The sequence below is a fragment of the Procambarus clarkii genome, chromosome 69, assembly GCF_040958095.1.
Source record: "Procambarus clarkii isolate CNS0578487 chromosome 69, FALCON_Pclarkii_2.0, whole genome shotgun sequence".
In the NCBI taxonomy this organism is placed as follows: domain Eukaryota; kingdom Metazoa; phylum Arthropoda; class Malacostraca; order Decapoda; family Cambaridae; genus Procambarus; species Procambarus clarkii.
In genome coordinates this window covers 20,755,426-20,779,035 of record NC_091218.1, presented here as the reverse complement: position 1 = coordinate 20,779,035, position 23,610 = coordinate 20,755,426, and the positions used below count along the sequence as shown (strand labels likewise).

Below are 23,610 nucleotides of genomic sequence, written 5' to 3'. Positions count from 1 at the left end.
GGCAATACAAATCATAGTGGCTCGCAAAATATACAGGATCCTTGGTTAGAATAAGTTCAGATAATTTAGTAAATCAGTTTAGTGACGCTGTGAACTCTGGAGAAGACGAGCTGATATGTTATTACCTACATAATACATTGACCTGGCAGACACTGTAAGTATCATGAACAATACAACAATTATTGCTATATAGGCACACAAACACTAACGTAAGCGCTGAGAGGGAATGCGTGTTAGTGGCTTTGCAAGAATCTAAGACCACCAATGTTATGTACTCTCACAACGCAATGTACCTTCTTGGAATATTTATTTATATACAAGTCTAATTGAAAATATATATACTTTAGGAGGATTCGAACTCGTGTTGCGCGCGTACTGGGAACGGGTGATTTGTGAGCGCCACCCTTCTGATGAAGCCCCGTCATTAACACACAGTATCTCACTATACGTCCTCAACAAGACGTATAGTGACGGAGGCCGCTGGTGCGGACCTGGAAAAATGGTGTCAGGTGTCGCCGGAGCGACTGTGCCTTGACGTTATATGTGTTGTCCGTCCTTATCAAGGGGAGTGCTAACCTTCTCTCCTTTCGTACAACACGAGAGACGACGGCATCCGGGCGCTACTCACCAGTCTGGCCGCGCTAACACCCCTAACGTATCTTAAGATTGATTGATTGGTAAAGATTAAGCCACCCAAAAGGTGGCACGGGCATGAATAGCCCGTAAGTGGTGGCCCTTTTGAGCCATTACCAGTATCAAAAGCTAATACTGGAAATATGTGGAGGTGCGACTGCACCCTGCGTGACGGGAGGTGTCTCCCGTGAACGTATTTTAACATGTTAAAGTAATATTTATCAAGTGTAACTACCACAATTGATGTATTTAATATAAATATTATTAATCACATCATAAAATACATAAACAGTACACATGGTCAGCTAATGGATATGAATTTGAATATATAAATACAGACGATTTCATCGTAAAAGTCAGAGGGGGTGTAGCTCAGTGGTAGAGCGTTCGCTTTGCATGTGAAAGGCCCCGGGTTCGATCCCCGGCACCTCCAGAACTATGGGGATGTAGCTCAGATGGTAGAGCGCTCGCTTAGCATGTGAGAGGTACGGGGATCGATACCCCGCATCTCCAAGTTTTAATACATAATAGATTTTGTTTATTAAAGTCTTTTAAGACTTATTAAAACACAATTTTCTCCACAAATTACAAATACAATTTTATCTACAACGACGTGACATGTATGTACAAAAATTTAGAAGATTTAGAAAATTTAGAATCTTGAAATTTGACCTAGTCTGAAATTTATACAGACTGGTTACAAAATCATTATTAAAACTTGGAGATGCGGGGTATCGATCCCCGTACCTCTCACATGCTAAGCGAGCGCTCTACCATCTGAGCTACATCCCCATAGTCCTGGAGGTGCCGGGGATCGAACCCGGGGCCTTTCACATGCAAAGCGAACGCTCTACCACTGAGCTACACCCCCTTGTTTATTACTGTAATAGATACTGAGAATATTGTTAGGTTTTCAGAATATTTCTTTTTCGGGTTATTTTATAATTTTGATTATTGTATAGTAAGTGTTACCTAAATAAAAACTATTCCTTGTTTGGTAAAACGGATGCTTTTTTACCTATAGGCCACAGGGTTATAAATCCGTGGAACCGCCTACCCGCCGAAACTATAATAATGCCAAGATCTTACATCACAGGATGAGTGACGTTGCCCAATACACTCGCCCCTCGGGGGGGGGGGGGGGGGGGGGGAAATCAGTTGGAAAAAATCATCAGAAACAATTGAGGACCATTGTCAAGCCGCCGGCATCCTGTCCCCATTGAGGTCACTAGGGAGATGGTGGCCCTCGGGTAATTCCAGGTGTAGGGAAATCACATGGCAGTATTGTACAATTTCCCCAACCCCCGTTTTTTTCCTAGTAGGGTAAAGGTTAATTACAGATGTTGTTCTTGCAGAGTCGAGGAGCACTATGGCTGGGCCTTGACACCAGTAGAGAGGATGTCTTAGTCGCCACTGTAGGGGACAAGAAACCCATTACTTGGTGAACAAACCTGTAATTGGTGTTCACCAGGACGTGGCCCAGGCTAGCTGTTTACCTTCATTAGGATGCTACCCACAACAGCTTCCTACTCCCAGGTATGTAAACTGTTTGTTTCCTTATTATCACACCAAACCCTCATCAAACCTGTATACAGTACTACCTTGCTGAATTAGTTTCAGTTATGCACAAAAGGCTGTGCGTATTAATGACCGCCCACGGGATGGGTATGGGGTGCATAATAAAGAAAGAAATTGAATTGTATTAGTGGCCTTATTATATACAGTATATACATTGCAACAATTATTTTACCACTGTATACATTGCAACAGTTATTTTTTACCAATGCTTATTAATTTGTATATTTTTATTATTATTATTTTAGAATATACTGCCCATCCTCCTAAAATAATAGTACTTATAGCAACTATTTGTTCAAAATTACAAAAAATAGACACTAGGTATTGAACAAAAAACAGTTCATGGTTTGTATTATTGAATAAGCCCAAATGGCATACTAAAAAATGGTAAATTACTCAAAGAACTTAACCTAGTCTCTTCTAGCAAGCCTAGCTCTAATATAGTACATATATATGTGTGCTATACTGGCACTAGGCCTAGATTTTTTTTTGTCCTCTACAAACTTAATAGCACAAACCATGAGCACTGGCAGCTGCCACAACATACTTTTGTATGACCAAATTTATGCAATAAGTATTGTATTGTCATTTTAGGATATCTTGTAATACAGATAGCATTCTCATTATAGGTTTTGTCAATTAAAAATATAATAGACGGTTGATGTATATATATGATAGCAAGCTCTATAATTAATTCTCAATGCTGTAACTTTCTTCCTTTTAGTTATTGAGACGAGAGTAAGCTTGGGCAAGTCTAAAAACTCTAGATAGTATAAAGACAGATGGACAATGAAACACAGCAACAATTTACAGTACTGTACAGTACATTATATATATTTTCCATATAGTCTTTCCATTTACAGTCTCCGTGGTGTAGTGGTAAGACACTCGCCTGGCATTCCGCGAGCGCTATGTCATGGGTTCGTATCCTGGCCGGGGAGGATTTACTGGGCGCAATTCCTTAACTGTAGCCTCTGTTTAACGCAACAGTAAAATGTGTACTTGGATGAAAAAATGATTCTTCGCGGCGGGGATCGTATTCCAGGGACCTGCCCGAAACGTTACGCGTACTAGTGGCTGTACAAGAATGTAACAACTCTTGTATATATCTCAAAAAAAAAAAAAAAAAAAAAAAAAAAAAAAAAAAAAAAAAAAAAAAATATATATATATATATATTACAGTGACGAGTAATAATTCCCGTTGTAATTAACAAGATGTCTGTACAGTACAATACTTAGGTTTATAAAGGTCCTGCTTGGCCAACTAAACAAAAGTATTTCCAGGATGCAACTCCCAACAATTGCCCACCTTCCAGGTAATTATTTTAATGTTATGTAAAGTCCTCGGTTGGAAGGAAATGTGTCTAACCATTTCTGTCCTGCCCAGGGATTGAACCCAGGTCCCTCAGTTTTGAGCCAAGGACATGTAGACTACTATGCTACAGGACAATATGCGAGACAAGAGTTGTGACACTGAGCCCAGAAATTAATAGTCCATTAATTCTTGACTGCTATGGTGGTCTAATATCGTCCTGGTGGAGGATGACCATATGTGTATCTGCATGTAATTACCCAAGTGTAGTTACAAAATGAGAGCTACGCTCGTGGCGTCCCGTCTTCCCAGCACTCTCATATAATGCTTTGAAATTACTGATGGTTTTGGGCTCCACGACCTTCTCACCTAACTTGTTCCAACCGTCTACCACTCTGTTTGCGAAAGTGAATTTTCTTATATTTTCTTCTGCATCTTTGTTTAGTTAGTCTATGACCTCTTGTTCTTGAAGTTCCAGGTGTCAGGAATTCTTCCCTATCAATTTTATAAATTTGTTATTATTTTGTACATAGTGATCATATCACCTCTTTTTATTCCATCTTCTAGTTTTGGCATATTTAATGCCTGTAACCTCTCCTCGTAGATCTTGTCCTTCAATTCCAGGATCCACTTAGTGGCATGTCTTTGCACCTTTTCCCAGTTTGTTGATGTGCTTCTTCAGATATGGGCACCACACAACCGCTGCATATTCCAGCTTTGGTCTAACAAAAGTCGTGAAAAATTTCTTTAGTATTTCACCATCCATGTATTTAAAAGCAATTCTGAAGTTAGAAAGTGTAGCATAGGCCCCTCACACAATGTTCTTTATGTGATCCTCAGGTGATAGTTTTCTATCTAAAACCACCCCTAGATCTCTTTCTTGGTCAGAATTCTTTAAAGATTTCTCATATAATTTATAGGTTGTGTGGGGTCAATGTTCTCCTATTCCATATTCCATTACAGGGCATTTATTTACATTAAATTCCATTTGCCAAGTAGTGCTCCATATACTTATTTTATCCAGGTCTTCTTGAAGCGTGAAGTGTGTGCCCTGTGCTCTGCCTGGGAGTGTTGTACTGTCTAAAGGTATGTTACGAACCAATGTTCAGCTCCTTGAGCCTATTATGTACATATATCTTCAGTTATTAACTGTTCTGCAAGAATATATTTTCAGCAGTTGTCTACAGTTGTGCAAGGGTTATAATTTCTGTTGTCAGAGACAGGACGCTTGTCTGTAGACGTATGAAGGTCAACTAATGACCCTCCCCATAATGTAACCAACATCAGTTGTCTAACTCCCAGGTACCTATTTACTGCTAGGTGAACAGCAGGTGAAAGAAAACTTGCCCAACAGTTGGTTCTGCCCGAGAATTTACCCCAGGTCTCTCAATTCAGGAGAGGATATACTACTGTACTGCAGAACCCACAGCCTGAATACTGTTGTACAAGTTGTCCTCAATTGTCTGCTGTTTATTCTTCTAATCCCAAGACAGAAAGCTTATTCTAATTGTGGGGTGGGGCTAGGTTTACCAACTTTGACTCCCTGACAGAAGTAAAACTAAAAGGGGAATACAGATTGTCTATCCCCTTTAATTTTACTTTGTCTGCCTCCTACCATTTGGCTAAATGAGGGAGCTTTACAAGTCATACTCGACTGCTTTCCAAGTTGTCATACATGTGCACATTTACCCCAACTATGGAAATGTTATGTCTCGTGGGGAAAGAGAGGCATTTGACACAAACCCTTGCAGAACAGCAGATGACCGTGAATAGATTCTCACAAAACTACCTTACCCAGGGACTTGCAAGTTAAAATATGCAATAATAATGTTTTAGTTAAGATTGTGATAAGCCTTGAATGAATATGTATAATTAATTTTGCAGGCCATGTGTACAATTATCTTTAGAATCCCATAATGCAAAGTTGTGCAACTAGAATTTTCAGCTAAACAGATTGCAAATAACTTTCTTGCATTAAAAGATTCTCCATTGTTTTGTATCTAGATCAGGAGGGTTTAGAGAGGGAGTAATGAAATTTAGCCCGAGACAAATGAATTTATTGTCTCTATAAAGCAAAGGAAGTAAAAACATATTATATTTTTACCGGGGACCTAAATTTACCTGAGAGCCACTATTTCCAGTGATCTCAATGACCACCCCCATTTGTCCTAATAATTTTATTGAGCTGGATTTCTAAATTCAGCAGTGTTTAGGCAGGTACAGCTTTGGCAGTACTGTAGGTAGTTCTATGGGCTTATAACCTTAAAAGTGAAAAAGAATCTATTTTTCTGTCTTACATTGTAGCTTGAAACAGTTGCTCCTTGTTTATGTTCCATTTGACCTTTTACAGAGGCTGTCTGAATCAGTATCCTCCAAATTGTTCAGTATTTTAAGTTTCCATGAGATCAGCCCTGTCCTGTCTGGATTGCAATGTTAGCCCTGTGGCCCGCAATAGTTCTCGGTATGAAAGTTGATAATTTTTATTGCCCGTTGTTGAAGTTTCTCCAAAACAGACATTTCTTTCTTGATCTCCATGCTTGGATACAATAATCCAAGTGGGGGGGGGGGGACCAGAGATTTATACAGTTCAATAACTGCCTTCTTTTTCTTTAATTCAAAGGTTCATGTGACTATTTCTAGGTTTTTAATTGCAGCTCCCACTTGTGCAGCTTCCAGTAATTGGTGGATTCTGACTCCATGGTCCTCGTCATCATTCTGCTAAAAGGTAATGGTATTTAATAGCTGTGATTGTTATGCCCCACATGAAAGGTCTTGCATTTTTCAATACTAAAAAGCATTTGCCAGTCATCTGACCGGTTATGAAGTTCATGTAGATCTCTTTTATAAGACCTCAATATCAATTTCACGTTCTACTTCACCATAAATCTTGGTGTCGTTTGCAAATTTGATACTGTTTGTAATATAGTCATTTGTCATTGATACACAACAAAAAAGGGTTGGCCCTAAAATGGACCCTGTGGTACCCAACTCGCCACATTTCTCCATTCAGATTCATTTCCATTTAGGACAATCCTTTGCTTTCTTTGTTTTAAACATTGTTTTATTTACTCTAGTATTCTACCATTTATTCCATGTGCTTGTAATTTCCTTGCCAGTCTTTCATGTGGTACCTTGTCAAAAGCTTCATCTAACTCCATGTATATGTACTACATCCATTGAAAGTTCTGTCCGAATAGCAGGTTACAGTTTCCTGAATTGTTAACAGGTGTGTAAAGCAAGATTTATTTTTAACCCGTTGTATTGATTTTGCAGTGTTCATGGCAAGATGTGCCTTTTGTTAGTATAAAATATTGTAATGGTGTTCTTAATCACCCTTAAGTAATAAATTAAATTTATTTTAGTCCTGTTAATATACTGCAGAATCAACTCATTACAGAGACCTTTATTTTATATTCAGAAGTCAGGGTATTAAAACACTGAGACTCTTCTCTGATATATTTTAAAAATCAGAACAGAACTTATTTATAAATTGAATGAGCATAAGAATCATACATGATCCAGTTCAATATTCACAAAAAGTTCAATTAAATACTAGTTTCATCCATGAAGTAGTCTGGGTTAAATGTCTTTCCACTTGCTGTAGCTTCACAAAGATGATAGTTTCACAATGAGTTCAGTTTTCAGTGACTACCAAAGTAACCAATTTTTTAGTATCTTGTTTATGCATGTACTCAGCCAAGCATGTAGACATACTGTTAAGAAGCAAGTGTAATCACAGAATGCTCCATCTCTAAACTAATATTTTTTCTATATGCAGAAACAAAACACGTTCAACAAAGTATTGTTACATGCCAAGTATTCAATTGTTAAACAGTAGAATTTCTCGATGACATGAACAACCAATGTGTCTAACAGATTTATTGCATTTAATAAGGAAACGTATTCTTATAAAGCATCAGTATCTGCATAAAACACAATTCTGTACCGCATTTAAAAATATGTATTTTAAAAATGATAAGACAACATTCTCTATGAAGTTTCAATGAAGATGATTCCACTCATCTAATCTTCTTAGGTCCAAATATAAGGTCTGCATCAGGGGCACCTTTTGGGTGTTGATATTTTGGTCGTCTATCACGGTTAAAGTTCATGGTGGCTGGCCGCTGTGTCTGCGAACACAATAGAAATGTTTCCTATACAAAATTAATAGTTATTTATTCTCATACATTTAAGATATACACACGTTTTGCCTCCAGTACACTTGCCTTTAATACACCTCCCTCCATTTCCCTTATTCATGCTTGGCACATGCATGTCACTTCCAGTGGAAGTAACACAACAAATCAGCACCCATCCCTTCAAACTACCTTCAATTTACTAAAGTTCATGGAAAAATAGTGATATTAATCTTTATTTGCAAAAGTATACATGACTGTTACAGTTTTGTTAAATACATACAGTACAATCATGTCACTGCAGTGGATATTTACAATTAACTTACAGTATATAAATGAAATTGTTAAGGTTAAATGAATTTCTACAAAACCACAAGATGGAGTGTAGGACCCTCGTGGGCTGTTGGCAGAAAATATTAGAAAAATTATTGAGACGTGCAGTAAAAAAAGTACCTTACAGCTGCCGACATCAATCCACATTATTTAATTCTTCTAAGCGGTTATTCACCCTCTGCACGATAACCTTGCATCACTCCCACACATTAATGTCACCCTCCTGCTGCATCTCTTTCCAGGTAGTTATCCAGACCTCTGCGAAACAAATCCCTGGTTTTCCTGTTTCAAGACCAGGTGTAAACAAACATTGCACTAACCCCCCCGCCTATCCTGTGTTGAGTGCAACCAAAGCAGTTACTGTGATTTCAAAAGTGCAGGTGAAATGACATAGGAATGACCTAGGAAGATTCTGGTGCCCTCCTGAAGTGGATAAGCAGTTTAAGTCTGTCCTTGGCACCTGGCCACAGTGCTTGTGATGGAAGGGTGGTGGTGCAATTGGAGGTGAGTGACCTCAGTTGTATGGCATTCCATATGAGTAGCCAGTTTCTCTAAATTCATATTGGCCCAAGTTTTAGATTGATGATTTTTTTACTAGCTACATTTGCTTTACTTACATACATTAAATTATGCAGTCATAGGAGCTCATATAACAAACCTACTTAAGGGAGCAAGGTTCTTTAAGACTAAACCACACATCAGAATGTAACAAACTAGTTTGTTGTAGAAATCATTTATTATAGATCTGGCATAAATATTACATGGGGGTCACATGGTCTAGCAAAAGTTAGTGGCAGAGGAGGGGACCTGACTTGGAGCTGTGGGAGGTCACCCCCTCGGGGATTAGGACAGTGGTGTATATGCAGGACCGCCAGCTCTCCTTGTTTTTAAAGTATCACTTTGAGTAATTCAGGTATTAAAGAAACTAATTAATAACTCTGGTTGTCAAGTATGTAATTAACTTATCGTCACGTATGAGTGAAGAATCAAATCTCCTTAGTTCAAGATCAGCTGACTGGCAGATGTGGCAATGTCGACCTAGGTCAGGTCGCCGCTGGTAGTGTCTCATCTTACCCCCCCCCCCCCCCCCCGGTCTACTTCCAAGACTCCATCTTTTTGTTGAATTCAGTAATTTAGAGAAAATAAAGTTTTCATTAATATTTTATTCAATAATATACCTGCTCAAGTATCCAGAGATTTCTCAATTGTTGGAATAACGATTAAGTCACCATCAGTGACGTCAAAAGGGAGGGGGACTAATTTCGGAAGCGTAAGAATCTTGACCACCCTCGGTCCAGGGGTCACCAAAACCCTCCATATTACTTAATTCACAAAGTACAAAATTCAAATATCTAGAATTATTGTAATTGGATATAGCTTTTGCCAAGATGCCTGTACAATTACCATCAGTTTAATAAGAGTTCTACCATTTGGGTTGTCCAGTACAATAGATTAGTTGTTCAATTTAAACCCTGCTTAGTAAATTGATAAACCTGGCGGAATAATACTCGCTAGCCTCAGTTGTGAGGAGAGCTAGGCGAGATTAGTGTGGTTTTGAGCAGCAGCTGGAGGGGTCAACCATTCTCACCTCTCCAGAGATCAGCACTCCATCGGCTGGTTTCATAGTTAAGGTAAAAGTTGCAGTGAAGTTGAGTAGAGTAATCTCATGTCTGCCTCTATAGAACACTAAGTTCATTTAGGGAGTGCTTATTAATTTATATTTCTTAGCTTTTGATAATACTGTAAACTCTGTTAAGATTTTCTCGTTTCATGGAAATACTCAAAAATATGAATGATTTTACATGTGATGGTCCTTGCCATTTGATCTCCAGGAGTCTGGGTTTATTTGGGTCGCAAGCCTGGCCCAGTTAAAGAGTTAATATATTCCTTTGTTTGCAAGTAAATTCCCACACTGAACGTAAATTCATCCCCCCTTTTCCATGTAATTGGGGATTAAGCCCCAAGGGTTAAATGATTAATTGGTCCAGGCCCCGATTATTCGACAGCTTTGGTTACTGGTCTGGTGGTGGCGGCGTAAAGAGATCCCTTGAGTTGGCTAATTTGTAATTCCAAGGACCCCCCCGAGCTAACTCTCGGCCGAGTCCCACGCCATGTGGTCTTAGCCGCTCGATCGGCTTAGATTCTACAGCCACGTGACGTCACAAGAGGCTTGCTAGCCAACTCAAGGGATCTCTTTACGCCGCCACCACCAGACCAGTAACCAAAGCTGTCGAATAATCGGGGCCTGGACCAATTAATCATTTAACCCTTGGGGCTTAATCCCCAATTACATGGAAAAGGGGGGATGAATTTACGTTAAGTGTGGGAATTTACTTGCAAACAAGGGAATATATTAACTCTTTAACTGGGCCAGGCTTGCGACCCAAATAAACCCAGACTCCTGGAGATCAAATGGCAAGGACCATCACATGTAAAATCATTCATATTTTTGAGTATTTCCATGAAACGAGAAAATCTTAACAGAGTTTACAGTATTATCAAAAGCTAAGAAATATAAATTAATAAGCACTCCCTAAATGAACTTAGTGTTCTATAGAGGCAGACATGAGATTACTCTACTCAACTTCACTGCAACTTTTACCTTAACTATGAAACCAGCCGATGGAGTGCTGATCTCTGGAGAGGTGAGAATGGTTGACCCCTCCAGCTGCTGCTCAAAACCACACTAATCTCGCCTAGCTCTCCTCACAACTGAGGCTAGTGAGTATTATTCCGCCAGGTTTATCAATTTACTAAGCAGGGTTTAAATTGAACAACTAATCTATTGTACTGGACAACCCAAATGGTAGAACTCTTATTAAACTGATGGTAATTGTACAGGCATTTTGGCAAAAGCTATATCCAATTACAATAATTCTAGAGATCTGAATTTTGTACTTTGTGAATTAAATAATATGGAGGGTTTTAGTGACCCCTGGACCCAGGGTGGTCAAGATTCTTACGCTTCCAAAACTAGTCCCCTCCTTTTTGACGTCACTGAAGGTGACTTACTCGTTATTCCAACAATTGAGAAATCTCTGGATACTTGAGCAGGTATATTATTAAATACAATATTAATGAAAACTTAAATTCAGTAATTTAGAGAAATTAAACAAAAAGATGGAGTCTTGGAAGTAGATGAGGGTGAGATGAGAGACTACCAGCGGCGACCTGACCTAGGTCGACGTTGCCACATCCACCAGTCAGCTGATCTTGAACTAAGGAGATTTGATTCTTCACTCATACGTGACGATAAGTTAATTACATACTTGACAACCAGAGTTATTAATTAGTTTCTTTAATACCTGAATTACTCAAAGTGATACTTTAAAAACAAGGAGAGCTGGCGGTCCTGCATATACACCACTGTCCTAATCCCCGAGGGGGTGACCTCCCACAGCTCCAAGTCAGGTCCCCTCCTCTGCCACTAACTTTTGCTAGACCATGTGACCCCCATGTAATATTTATGCCAGATCTATAATAAATGATTTCTACAACAAACTAGTTTGTTACAAGAAGACGAGGAGCTGACGTTTCGACCCGTTCTAGACCTTTATCAAGTCGATTGTGATGGGAGGGAGGGAGGCACGGGCATTAAGTAAGGGAAGAGTGAGGACGAGACAATTCCTAGAGGAAGGTAAGAGCAAGGCAAAAGGTATGGATGGGATAGGTGTAATAAAGGGGGGTAATAATGGGTATAAGAATGCGAACATAGGAATAGGAGGAGAAAAAGGGAAAAAGGATGGATAGACTTATGTCAGGTAATGTTTGTTAAAAAGGTTAGAGCATTTGAGAATGTACTGTGAAAGGGGAAAAAGTCAACAGCAACAAAGGCAGGACTAAGGTTCATGTTGGGTATGTTGTGTAATCAGAGCCAATTCGACAAGATGGCATCTGTAAAGAGTAGAGGCAGGAAAGATTATTTTGGAAGGCCAATCAATAAGATGATTAAGAATCCCTAACATGACAGAAGAGAGCATTGTTCTCATGCTCATGAGAGCATGATGCTCTCATGAAGACAATGCTCTCTTCTGTCATGTTAGGAACTCTTAATCATCCTATTGATTGCGCTTCTAAAATAATCTTTCCTGCCTCTACTCTTCACAGATGCCGTTTTGTCGAATTGGCTCTGATTACACAACATACCCAACATGAACCTTAGTCCTGCCTTTGTTGCTGTTGACTTTTTCCCCTTTCACAGTACATTCTCAACTCCTCTAACGTTTCTAACAAACGTGACCTAATATAAGCCTACCCATCCTTTTTTCCTTTTTCTCTTCCTATTCCTATGTTCCCATTCTTATACCCATTATTAACCCTTTATTACACATCCCATCCATACCTTTTGCCTTGCTCTTACCTTCCTCTAGGAATTTCCACCTCTCTTGCCTTACTTAATGACCGTGCCTCTCTCGCTCCCATCACAATCTACTTGATAATGGTCTAAGGCGGACTGAAACATCTTCAGGTGTGTGGTTTAGCCTTCATATCTTCAACCACATTATTGTGACATCTGCATGCATGAGATTCTTGTTCAAGGTAGGCCAGGATAGTAACAAATAGCTGGTTTTGCCCCAGAATACCAGTGCATGAGCTCTGGGAAGCTACTGAAGGAGGCCTGCCCAGAAAATATAGAAATTAAAATACTTTTAATGTCATTACAGTATTGTATTTTGAAATAATGTTAGTAGCATTAACCAGCTAAAACACATGCATATATAAAGTAACATTTTCAATTTTTTTTTTTTAAGAATGGCAATAAAATTGAATAAAAAAAATTAAAGTTTTTGCTTTGCCTGTTATATATACTGCATTGTTCGAATCAGATGAATTTTCTCGCCAAAATATAGTGCCTAAAATGCTAAAATATATCGGAGTAGAAGTAATATTGTTCAAGTAATTGGAAAGACTATACTCACTCAATTATTTAGTGCCATTATTTTTGTTTAACATAACAAGAGAGACTAGGTGTGTGAGAGTTGGTTCAGTACTCACTCTTCTGTAGAGTATTAATTTTTTGTTAAAAAAAAAAAAAACTACTGTATACCGAATCGGTACTGAGCTGCACTGAAAGTATGCCTGTACAATACTGTACTTGCTTCTAGTGAGATGTTCATGGGTACCATTACATCCCTTTAAGTAGACTTTAAAGTCTGATTTAGTGTAGCAATAGAAAATTTTGTAAATTTAAAAAGTACCAGATGTAATCCCTATAGATTGTTTTTAACATTTGAGTAGTTTGTCTGAAATTTATTATTATTCTGATGGCCGATTATTTTTTTTGTTACTGTAACTATCATAAATATATTAAGGCCAATGTGTAGATTCCAAGAGACAAAAACAGATGAATGAGTTATATAGTATGAAAGTGCAGAGTGATGTGCTCTATGCAAGTAGAAGTTTGTAATCGATACATATAGCTAGAAATTTTTACTTTTAACTCTTGTAATGTTTATTCCAAGGTCCATTTGGTTAGCTAATTTGTTTCCAACTCAAATAAAATACTGAATATCTCTTCAGTATTTAATGTGAGCTTGTGGACAGACATCCACAAAAAGAGATTCTTGCTTTGCTCATCATTTACTATATTGTTTAAAGTGTGTAGATGGTGTTGGGGAGTACAAAGGTACTAGGGTGTCATTAGTAAATTGTTTAGTTTTATGGAATGCAAGTGATTTTAATATACTGCCTTAGGGACTCGTTTTTGGTTAATGGCATCTGACGTCATGGTAAGATTGGACAGTTTAAAGTGACATCTCTAATGCTTTAGTTTATGTAGGAATTTGTTGTAGTTAAATAAAAGTTTACCTTAGGTTAAGAGACTTTTATGGGTATTCATTTTTATCAAGTGCCAAGTATGTTGAGTCAGGTAAACATGTAACTTTAGTCAAATTGGCTGGAACTTGTTTTGTTGCATGGTTGATGACAGAGAACCTTGCAGGAATTTCTTATATTCTTATTGAAATCTATAATAATTTATGAAATGGTTTAACTGTTTGAATGAGTTTTACTATTCTTAACAAATAACTTGGGAAAATTAAGGATATCAGGAATTATACTAAAGTGTCATGTGAAAGTATAATTACTTTTAATAAATACACAAACTCATTCTATAATTTACCTGTTGCATAATTTCTGCTGCCTCCTCTTCCTCCTGACGTTCATTTATTTCTAGTGTCATGCGCTTAACTTTTTCTTTCTCGGCTCTCTCCGCCTGCAAGAGTTCAAGTTATGAATGTTTTTTCTCAAGTACTGTAAGTAATTATCAAAAGAAGTCACCAAGCTGAGTGTCCTCTCAAATAGAACTTCTAAACTAACATTACATTAATTTTATCCATGTAAAAGAGTAAGTCATGTGAATATATTGTAAATAATCTACGAGCATCGAATAAATTATAAATACGCTAGAACTGGACTTTATCCAGTTTTGTGCTACAGTATTTACCTCTTCACGAGTTCGGAGCTTAGTGACCAGCTCAGAATCCACTGGCATCTCCACACTGTTATACTGTTGCTTGTTGCCAGAGCGTGTCATCAAGACAAAGTTCACAACAGGCTTGCTCTCTTCCTCTGTACTCTCACACAGCAGCTGATCTGATTGGAGGAGTGTCAAGATTAGGATGCTTTTGTACAAGTTAACACAGTAAATGCTTGATATTTGCAAGGGATGCATTCCTGAAAACTCCTGCAAATGCTGAATTTGTATATATCAAACAAGATTTTATAGAATACATAGGAATATGTTTTAAGAGCTTCACAAAGTTCTTAACCACTTCTCTCTTCCTCCTCCAATATGGAGGTCAGGAAAGGAGAGAGATGTGGCATAATAAAATAGAACAATTTTATTTGTACTTGGAATGTGTATTTTAGAATACTGTACTTAACTTTGTGTATTTTGCAAGACTTTCAAGATAATGTTAACTATATACATTACAAAACTTGACACGGTGTTGTTTGCAATTGAGACTACCATGATCATTCCTTAGCAAGAAGTCATATGTGTACAAGTTTGGTTACAGCTATACTGGAATTAAAGCATTTCTAAAGTATGTCAAGAGGGAACTACATGGGCTATTAACAATAAGAATCATGTTTACAACATATATGTCAAAAGAACCATGCTAATATGCAAAGGCATTCTTCATAGACCAGTAAACAAAATTGTAACAAGAATAAACAAAAATATTTTAAATTTTTACACAATTTTAAGTTCTACCTCTAGGGAATCTGTATTAAGAGTGAAGAGAGTGTGCCATATGTGAAGGAGTTAGAGAGCAGGAGGCAGGTGGGCAAGTGGGGAAATATAGTGAGTGGGAGTGAGAAAGTATAATACAGTATGGAGACCAAGAGTACAGTTGCAATGAAGACGAGTAGGAGGAAGTTCATTCCGTTTAGGGAGAATGAATTCCTGGCTATTTATTTACTTACAATAAACCTGGTACGCAAAGTTGATTAAGTAGTGATATGAATGTTTTTTTACTGTGAGGGCACTAGTATACCTGATGCTATAAACTGTGGAATTACAGTAATGAAAAATTTGGCATCATTTAGAATATCTTTTAGCATTTTTTCTACAGTTTCCATTCTTCCCTGGCAAATGTCTTTTTATCCATGCAAATGGAAAACAAGAAGCAGAGATAGACTGTGTTTTATGGAATCAGATCATATATGACCAAAGGAAGTGAAAAGTATATAACAAAATACTACAGTGTGACAGTAATAATGGGCAGACCTTCAAATATGCTGACAAATCTAAAGTGAAGCACATGTAGTGTCAGCCAGTCACACAACAGAATTATGCACAGGAATAATGAATTTTATGTATTGTGTTGTCTCTTGTTGTGAAGTGTAAAACAACTAACCGTAAGTTTTTTTGGCGGTGGATTTGACGTGAACAGGTACAGATATATCTAGCTGGCCAGGACGAGGTACGGTGGTCGCACGCTCTATAAGGCTGTCGGCCATCATGCGATCAAAGGCCGACATGAAGTCTGTGTCCTCCTCACAGTCGACATGTTTAACATTAACCTTCATGTCCCCGTCTAGTAATTCTCCCTCGGTTAATTCTCCATCATCATCATCTACTAGTTCTTCTTCTGCATCTCCAGTCAGCACACCTTCACCTTCCTACAAAATTACACCAAAACATTAACATGTACAAATTAATAAATTAACCTATACAAATTATGTGCTAACTAATTATTACATTATGCTATATTGATAAGAATTAGAAGCAAACAAACACTAAACAAAGACTACATTCATATATCTTCACTGGCATCCCCTCGTTCTAGTCTCCACAATGTCCCCCTCATTTGGCCTTTTCTTGCCCGGAAATCATCATTAAGTGAATATAGTTTCTTTTCCAGAATGGAAAAGCAAGGCAAATGGAAACTGACAATTGAAACACAGATGAGTCAGAGAACCATAAGGAAATACTGTACTCATATTTAAAGCAAGTATGCAAAAGCATTAGAACATCTAGAAGTATGAGAGCTTCAGATAGAAGCTATGAGGTGAGGCCACTAAGCAAGATTTTGCTCCTCATAGGAATAGGTAAGCATGTCTACAGAAAAAATAATTTTAAAGAACAAATAATTTATAATACTGATGTACATAAATGCATCCAGGATCTACTGTGTTAGCTAAAAACTACTTGTGTGGACTGTAATCTATCCTATTCACAGTGCATTGAAATTATCCTATTTATCACAGTGCACAGTAACAGCCCTATTCACAGTGTCCTGGAAAACTATTCTACACTTAGTAGCCGGGATCCTATCCTGTTCTTAGTGCCCTTCTTATCTTGAGGTTATCTTGAGATGATTTCGGGGCTTTTTAGTGTCCCCGCGGCCCGGTCCTCGACCAGGCCTCCACCCCCAGGAAGCAGCCCGTGACAGCCGACTAACACCCAGGTACCTATTTTACTGCTAGGTAACAGGGGCATAGGGTGAAAGAAACTCTGCCCATAGTTTCTCGCTGGCGCCTGGGATCAAACCCAGGACCACAGGATCACAAGTCCAGCGTGCTGTCCGATCGGCCCTGGATACAATCATATCCTAAGTGCCCTGGATACAATCATATCCTAAGTGCTCTGGATACTATCCTACTCTTATTGCAGTGTTTGATTCAATATTTGTTATTCATCAATTAACTTACTATCCAATATGACATATTATATATTTAATGTACAATACTCTGGAACAAAAATTATCTTGTGTACCCAAGGACTACTTTACTTAGTGTTAAGTCAGTGTCACTGACTCTCTCATGTAATGCACATCAAACAAAAACAGTTCCATATACTGGATGTACACACTGAACCTGGTCCAGCATTTACATACCAGTTCAGAGTTTTCTTAATGGAGCCTAAACAATTGTAGGCCTTTATATGCTGATGTCCTAAGCTACGCAATACATTTTTGTTCCATACAATACTGTCCACAGTTGTTTCCACAATTTCAACATACTATACAGTACTAATTTTTTTAAAAGGTTTAGACACAATTTGGTTAATGTAACATGATTGGATGATTTGACACTTGCACACTGTTTTTCTATCGGATCTTATAATGCCTATAATGAACTTAGCAATAATGGCAAAAAGGGTGGGTGTTGCTTATCCATTCTCTCTTAAGCAGATCAATTACACTAATATTTTTTGGGTCAATTTGGTATTCAGTATAATTTGTAATCCAAGTACTGCTATTTTTCTTTTAATACTATGCTAAAACCATGTTTCTAATAGGTAAAGTAGATATAATTCAGTCATAATATTTTAACAATTTATTATGTATGCTGTAGACTTTTGACTTGTCTGTCTTGTATGCCTACACTTTTAAGCTGTAGTAAGATAAAAAGTTACCTGCATCTGATCCATCCAATTGCAAGTGGGAAGGTAACATACAATAGATAACCAATGAATAGAAGATACTGTAGCTAAACACCTACACACTTAAGAGGAAAGGCACTTCAATAATAATGCTTACCTCCTCCATAGTGTTGCGCCCAGGCTGGCTGTGCTGGGAAGGAGTGAGAGAATCTCCGTGAGATTCACTCCAATCCAAGTCGCCTTCCACTTCTTCAAATTCTTCATCATCTTCCATATCTTCTAGGATGTCCCCCTCCAGCTCCAAAACTTGACTACTGTCACCTGCTTTGGACATAAATTGTTGTATTTTTTAAAAATTGAATAATAGTAAATGAGGTTTATTATAATCAAAAGTGAAAGCATGTGTCGGTTCTCATTGTGATAGTGTAACCAACACATGGACGTCTACATTTAACATTAAGTGAAGAACAAATTCCCTGCACAAAGACAGGCTCAAGGATAACTAGTTGACAATCAGCTGCGGCATGACAAGCTAGGATGGGTGTCAGGCACATAGTAAGGTTAACTACCTCCCTTGACCCTGTAGGTTGAACTGAATGCCACCTAGTGGTGGTCAAGTGATGGCTAGTTGATGGGTAAAATGTAGAGCTATAACCGGTTGTTCTCGTACTGCAATTTGCCGCTTGGACAACGTCGAGTTTTAATCAGGTCTTTGATCACAGAGTAACAATACAGATACACAGTACCACAAAGTGGTACGTACTGTGTATATCTATTGTTAGACTGAGTTTGGCTTTCCACAACTACTCAACTCTGGAACATATAGCAAAATCAATTGAGGGCAAGTCGCTGAGAACCTGGCATGTGTGCGGTGCCATGGACTCTGTGGCTCAATTTTTTTTAGTTCCAGGTCAACATATTTATTTATGTTTATTTATATACAGTATTAACATTATATGATATATATTATATAATGTTATGCAGTAATTGGTTCCACAAATCAACAACCCTGCAACCAAACCAGTATTTACCCAGGTCTTTTCCCAACTCTAATTTCCTAAAGTCCTTTCCTAAAGGACTGGGCCAGCCAGTCATTCTACTAACTGTATAGTATCACTTACCCTCTTCTGTGATGGTGTGCAGGGCTTCGCTATCCTCTTCTGGCTGGAGGAGTTGCCGTAAGCTTGGTACTTGCTGCCAGGAAAAATAAGATTTTGAATATAATAAGCTTCCTTCTGCGCTGTATCATTTGGATGCTCCCTCAAGTACGATTCAACCGTGTCCTTGAACATCAGTGGTGTCTAGTTTCACAGCATAACATACAACATTGTGCCCCAGGGAATTTGAAAGCATTCCTACAGGATCATGTTGTGCTGAAGGATTTGGTAGAGAAATTAATATATCCAGTCTGCAAATGACTTAAAAGGTTACCATCAGGTGGTTCCAAGGATCAATGTCACTGCGGCCTGGTGTCTGACCAGACCTTTTGGTTGGTGATATGGTCATACCCATGCTATTATTCTCCTGGGTGGGTATTGTGCTGCTACTTTCTGGCAGTCACACTTTGATCTTGGCCAACAGGTCGAGAAACGATCCCAGCTTGGTAATTACTTTTGATAATTACTTCTGGCAGTCAGTGAGGGGGTGATCAGACAGCCAAACTGGTAGTTAGTGAAAGCTCTCATATAACAGTCACCTGTGAAGCCAACTGAAGATTTAAAAAGACTTCATTTATGGTGTGACATCCGTCAAGTCATTTTTGGGCAGAAATTATCAATTTCTCAGAACATTATGACGTATCAGAGCAGCCTAAAAATTCCCTGCAACACTATGTTGCTTGTCACCTTGCTTGACTGCATTATCTATATCAAGCAACATGATGGGATCTTCCTTGAGGAAGCAGCCCACTGTGAGAGCTCAGAATTTTTATTACATGGACTAAACATTTTTAACACAAAACAGAAAAAAACAACTTCAAGGAATTCCACATTTTACCTAAAGGTTACTAAACTGTTGGTAAAAATACTGTACGTAGGACCTAAATGAATTACAATCCCCATTAGCTGCATCCAAATGCAAGATTTACGACCCTAATTAGACATGTCTACTGCAGTGATTACAAAAGCATTAGGGCAAGCAACTCAAGAAAAGTAATGACTTACTTCAATTGCCTTGGCAACAATCTGATTATTGAGATGCTGGACAGCCTTGTAGGCTTCCTCCAGGGAGGTACAGAGCTGTAGCTTGGGCCTCACCGCAGAGATAGTGTCCCGCACAAGGTGCTCAATTTGCCAGGGAAATTCATTTTCTTCATTCCAAATGCTCAGACTCTTTTTATACTGATAGTAATGCTGTCAAATGATATTTACATTTTATTTAAATGAAACAAAACATTTGGAAATTATTATATTTATGTTATGAGTTTTATTTTCAATGTATGAAAGGTATGTTGACCAAAGAATATGTTGGTATTGGCTTATAATACCTGTCATTTGCATATGAAAGGTATTATAAGCCAAAGTAAGTGCTCAGATTAAAACATTTGTAAAATGACTGGAATGTACTATAAAACTATTATATTATTATTAAATTTTATGTTTGTATAACTGAATTATTCCTACATATTTAAGTATTTTCATGAGGGGATAATATCTCTTAATATAGTTGTACACACATGAATGCAGCTGGAAGAAGTTTTCACTTTACTTCAGTAATGAAGATAACAAATTAAAGGGTGAAGTACAAGGCAGTAAAGAAAATGTACACCTCTTGTCAGTGTCTCATTAACTAATGTGCTTGTTGTAGATTTACGTTGTAGATTTAATGTTGTTTGTCTAATATAATTTTACTGGGTGCTGTCTTTATTGAGTCTGGTGGTTAATAATATAAACTGAACTTTAGAAAATAATGTAATACTTACTTGAAAATACACAAGAAAGCAATCAAGACGTCGCTTACTGGAGCCAGAGCTGAAGAACTGCCCACAAGTTTCCAGAAGTGTACATACCAAACGCAAGCGAAACAGGTGTTCTGGCGGATCGTACTCGCTATACATGTTCGGGTCAAAAACTACTCCAAACGAACAGAACAAATAGAGGACCTGGTGTGGATAAAACAGCAGACTCGAGTACATGATTACTACAAATATTTGATGGAAAAATGTATTAAGTAACAATTTAATAGTAAACCTTATTACTGTTTACAAATCCTTCTGAACTACATATACCTATACTTATGAATCTAATGTAAATTCATGTTTCCAATGGTACTTTATTGTATACAGTAAGGAAAGTTACATTATTTAGACAATATAGCTTTTCTATAATTTATTTAAAAGTAAAGTACAGTTAAAAACCACTAATTCAAAATAATTATGACAACCTCTCTCAATGCATCTGGTATTCCATTCAAATTAGATTTTTGGTCAGATCAAAACCTCTTTTGAATAGTACAAATTATAGAACATGTGTGTGTGTGTATTTGAATAAATAAATCATATGGGAAAAGTACATTTTAATATAAAAACTCTAGGGGTATTGAGTGCAATGAAACATTCCTTTTAAAACCAGTCCGTTGGGTGATTCCAGAGTCAGAATATACATGATTAACTGAGGACTCACACTACCCACTTGTATGGGGACAAGTAACAAAATTAATTGACTGACAAATGTTGATAGCTGGAATACAACTTGGCTACAAGTATCTCTGGCAGCTCAACTTGTGTGGAGATCTTATTGACATGTAGAGTGTATACACAAAAAGACAGGAACACACACACTACATTATATCTTATACTGTACAAAAAATGAGCCAAAGATAAATCTAAACCGACTACATAAAATAAATCATTTTACTGTAGGTAATTATCAAAAGAAGGCACAAAATTAGGAAGACTGAAGCATCATCAGTGTTACTGGATATTCAAAAGGCACTAAATATCACCGAGGATGCCAATATAAGAACAAAAACACACAAGGTGAGGAACATCATAGGAATGAGACTTGCCAAGGACTTTGTCGAGGACCATTAGGAAAGCAAGACATACGATCGTCATGAAAACTGAGACATTCCTCAAGGAGGTGCATGGCTAAGTGGGACAACGCAGTTGGACAATAAGGAGCAGGGCAGAGTTTCATTAAATGTCCATGAGTCAAGTGTGTATGGCTAATACGTTAACCTAGCTAAAGCCATTTCTCACTATCTATTACAGTGGTAGGAGGAAAGCGAAGGGGGATAGGTTCCTTTTAAGAGTGCCCAGTTGTAACCACATGTAACCTCAGACCAACGGCCCTGCCAGCAGTCTCGGATTAAGGAATGACTGACTAGGTAGAACTTTGAGTCTGCCTGACTCAAAAGCCAACAATTGTTATCATGACCAGCTCATAGAGAGAACTACAGAAGCCAGACCCTCTATAAACCTTAGGTTGAGCCCCAAAGTGGGAGCCCAGTTCCAAGAGATGGGCAGCTGGCATATGCTAACCAAATAACCCATTAAAAACAGAGGAGGATTGGTTAGGGTAGCTATAGACTAAATAACAAAGACTCCACATTTTCACCGTAAGTGAAACCCAGAAGGGTGGAAATGGCATTCAATTACCCAAAGTTAAGAACGTGAAACAATTCTTAAAGAATATAAAGAAAAGCCAAGCACTTAGGCCCAGGCCTGGCCCTGACTAATGGCAACACATTCCAGTTTCAGAAAAGATATCTCTGGGGCTGAAAGCCTTCAACAAACAGTGGCAGCAAAGACAACTCTGAAACACAGCTGTAACAGATAAGATATGGTACCCCATATAGAGAAGTGAACCCTAAAGCATGGCTCTCCCTCTGCTGCAGTCTCTAAGGTAAAAACAATTTGTTAGTAAAACTTGATTAACCATCGCAGTGTCTAAGTGAACAACGAGTGGACACTAGGCATTCAGCAAGGGTTTTTGGTAATTATGGCTGTAGCTCATTGTGTGGATAACTAATCCATTGTGAAAAACCATAATCAAATTAGATTGTGTGTTGCATCCAGAAATCCATTTCACCAGGATCTGGATTACCAGGAATTAAATCTACAGTATACAGAACAAATCATTTTTACTTTTTTACCTTAAATATAATAGTGCTTTCAATTACACGGTAATTGTAGAGCTCTCCTAGGTACTTCACAGCAGCAACACGTCGCTGATTATACTTGGGGTGATTCACCTCTAAACCAAGGCGAATCTCTTCCAAAATGCCATCCACAACAGCTGGACCCACCCAATCCTAGTTCAAAGTAAACATTGCTTTGAGAAATATATAACCAAAAGTTTGTCATACTTCTACAGTAGTAAATGTGATTATTAAAAAGGCAAAACTAACAATGCTGTAAACTATAAACAATACAGATTTGTGTAACAAAGTTCGTTTAGTATAAAAGTCTTTTCACTGAATTGAGGGTTCCTTTAAATTTAGATTATTAAATCAAGGGCCAACACCACTCAACATCTCCTTCATTCATCATCGATAATTCTTTCTTTACATTGTTACACCCCCTATCCAAGGTTCATAGATCCCACCCTCAAACAATGCCAAGAAGTCAGCTTCAATTACAAATCCCAACAAAGGAAAACACAAAGACAACCACTAACATGGTGAGAGACGAGGCCCGCCACCAGGTTCGCAATACAACGAATATTGTAAAATTTGGCATTCCAGACTGCTGTCAGACATTTCACAATGTAGCCAGAAGTGGGTGGATCTTCCCAGTGCATCTTCCGCATCTGAAAGTAAAATGAAAATGGAATAGAAAGCCTAAT

The 23,610-nt window shown here is 38.0% G+C and overlaps 1 protein-coding gene, 1 long non-coding RNA gene and 5 other non-coding genes across 13 annotated transcripts in view; 3 read left to right on the top strand and 4 right to left on the bottom strand.

The window, feature by feature from the left end:
* Nucleotides 1-8,853, top strand: part of LOC123772084 (uncharacterized) — a 71,224-nt gene extending 62,371 nt beyond the window's left edge. The window contains exons 1-5 of one of the 3 annotated variants that reach the window (XR_006774603.2): nucleotides 1,782-1,883; nucleotides 1,989-2,169; nucleotides 4,548-4,609; nucleotides 6,178-6,248; nucleotides 8,235-8,829. This is a non-coding gene — a long non-coding RNA (uncharacterized lncRNA). Of the gene's footprint in view, nucleotides 1-1,781; nucleotides 1,884-1,988; nucleotides 2,170-4,547; nucleotides 4,610-6,177; nucleotides 6,249-8,234 lie in introns of those variants that run through there. The other 2 variants (XR_011224034.1, XR_006774602.2) reach the window with 2 other exon arrangements.
* Nucleotides 494-598, bottom strand: LOC123772357 (U6atac minor spliceosomal RNA). The gene has a single exon (XR_006774639.1). It is a non-coding gene; the product is annotated as a U6atac minor spliceosomal RNA (small nuclear RNA).
* On the top strand, nucleotides 995-1,066 carry TRNAA-UGC (transfer RNA alanine (anticodon UGC)). The gene has a single exon. It is a non-coding gene; the product is annotated as a tRNA-Ala (tRNA).
* Nucleotides 1,074-1,146, top strand: TRNAA-AGC (transfer RNA alanine (anticodon AGC)). The gene has a single exon. It is a non-coding gene; the product is annotated as a tRNA-Ala (tRNA).
* TRNAA-AGC (transfer RNA alanine (anticodon AGC)) lies at nucleotides 1,353-1,425 on the bottom strand. The gene has a single exon. It is a non-coding gene; the product is annotated as a tRNA-Ala (tRNA).
* On the bottom strand, nucleotides 1,433-1,504 carry TRNAA-UGC (transfer RNA alanine (anticodon UGC)). The gene has a single exon. It is a non-coding gene; the product is annotated as a tRNA-Ala (tRNA).
* The window catches only part of LOC123772083 (regulator of nonsense transcripts 2), a 38,936-nt gene continuing 22,291 nt past the window's right edge, over nucleotides 6,966-23,610 (bottom strand). For 2 of the 5 annotated variants that reach the window (XM_069311184.1, XM_045765004.2), the window contains exons 16-25: nucleotides 23,443-23,574; nucleotides 22,919-23,077; nucleotides 20,745-20,924; nucleotides 19,987-20,175; nucleotides 18,946-19,018; nucleotides 17,982-18,148; nucleotides 15,855-16,119; nucleotides 14,438-14,586; nucleotides 14,114-14,206; nucleotides 6,966-7,653 (exon numbers count right to left, since the gene is read on the bottom strand). In XM_069311184.1, coding sequence (XP_069167285.1) covers nucleotides 7,543-7,653; nucleotides 14,114-14,206; nucleotides 14,438-14,586; nucleotides 15,855-16,119; nucleotides 17,982-18,148; nucleotides 18,946-19,018; nucleotides 19,987-20,175; nucleotides 20,745-20,924; nucleotides 22,919-23,077; nucleotides 23,443-23,574 — 1,518 coding nt within the window. In that variant the 3' untranslated portion in view covers nucleotides 6,966-7,542. Of the gene's footprint in view, nucleotides 7,654-8,112; nucleotides 8,275-14,113; nucleotides 14,207-14,437; nucleotides 14,587-15,854; nucleotides 16,120-17,981; nucleotides 18,149-18,945; nucleotides 19,019-19,986; nucleotides 20,176-20,744; nucleotides 20,925-22,918; nucleotides 23,078-23,442; nucleotides 23,575-23,610 lie in introns of all 5 variants that reach the window. The other 3 variants (XM_069311185.1, XM_045765005.2, XR_011224033.1) reach the window with 2 other exon arrangements.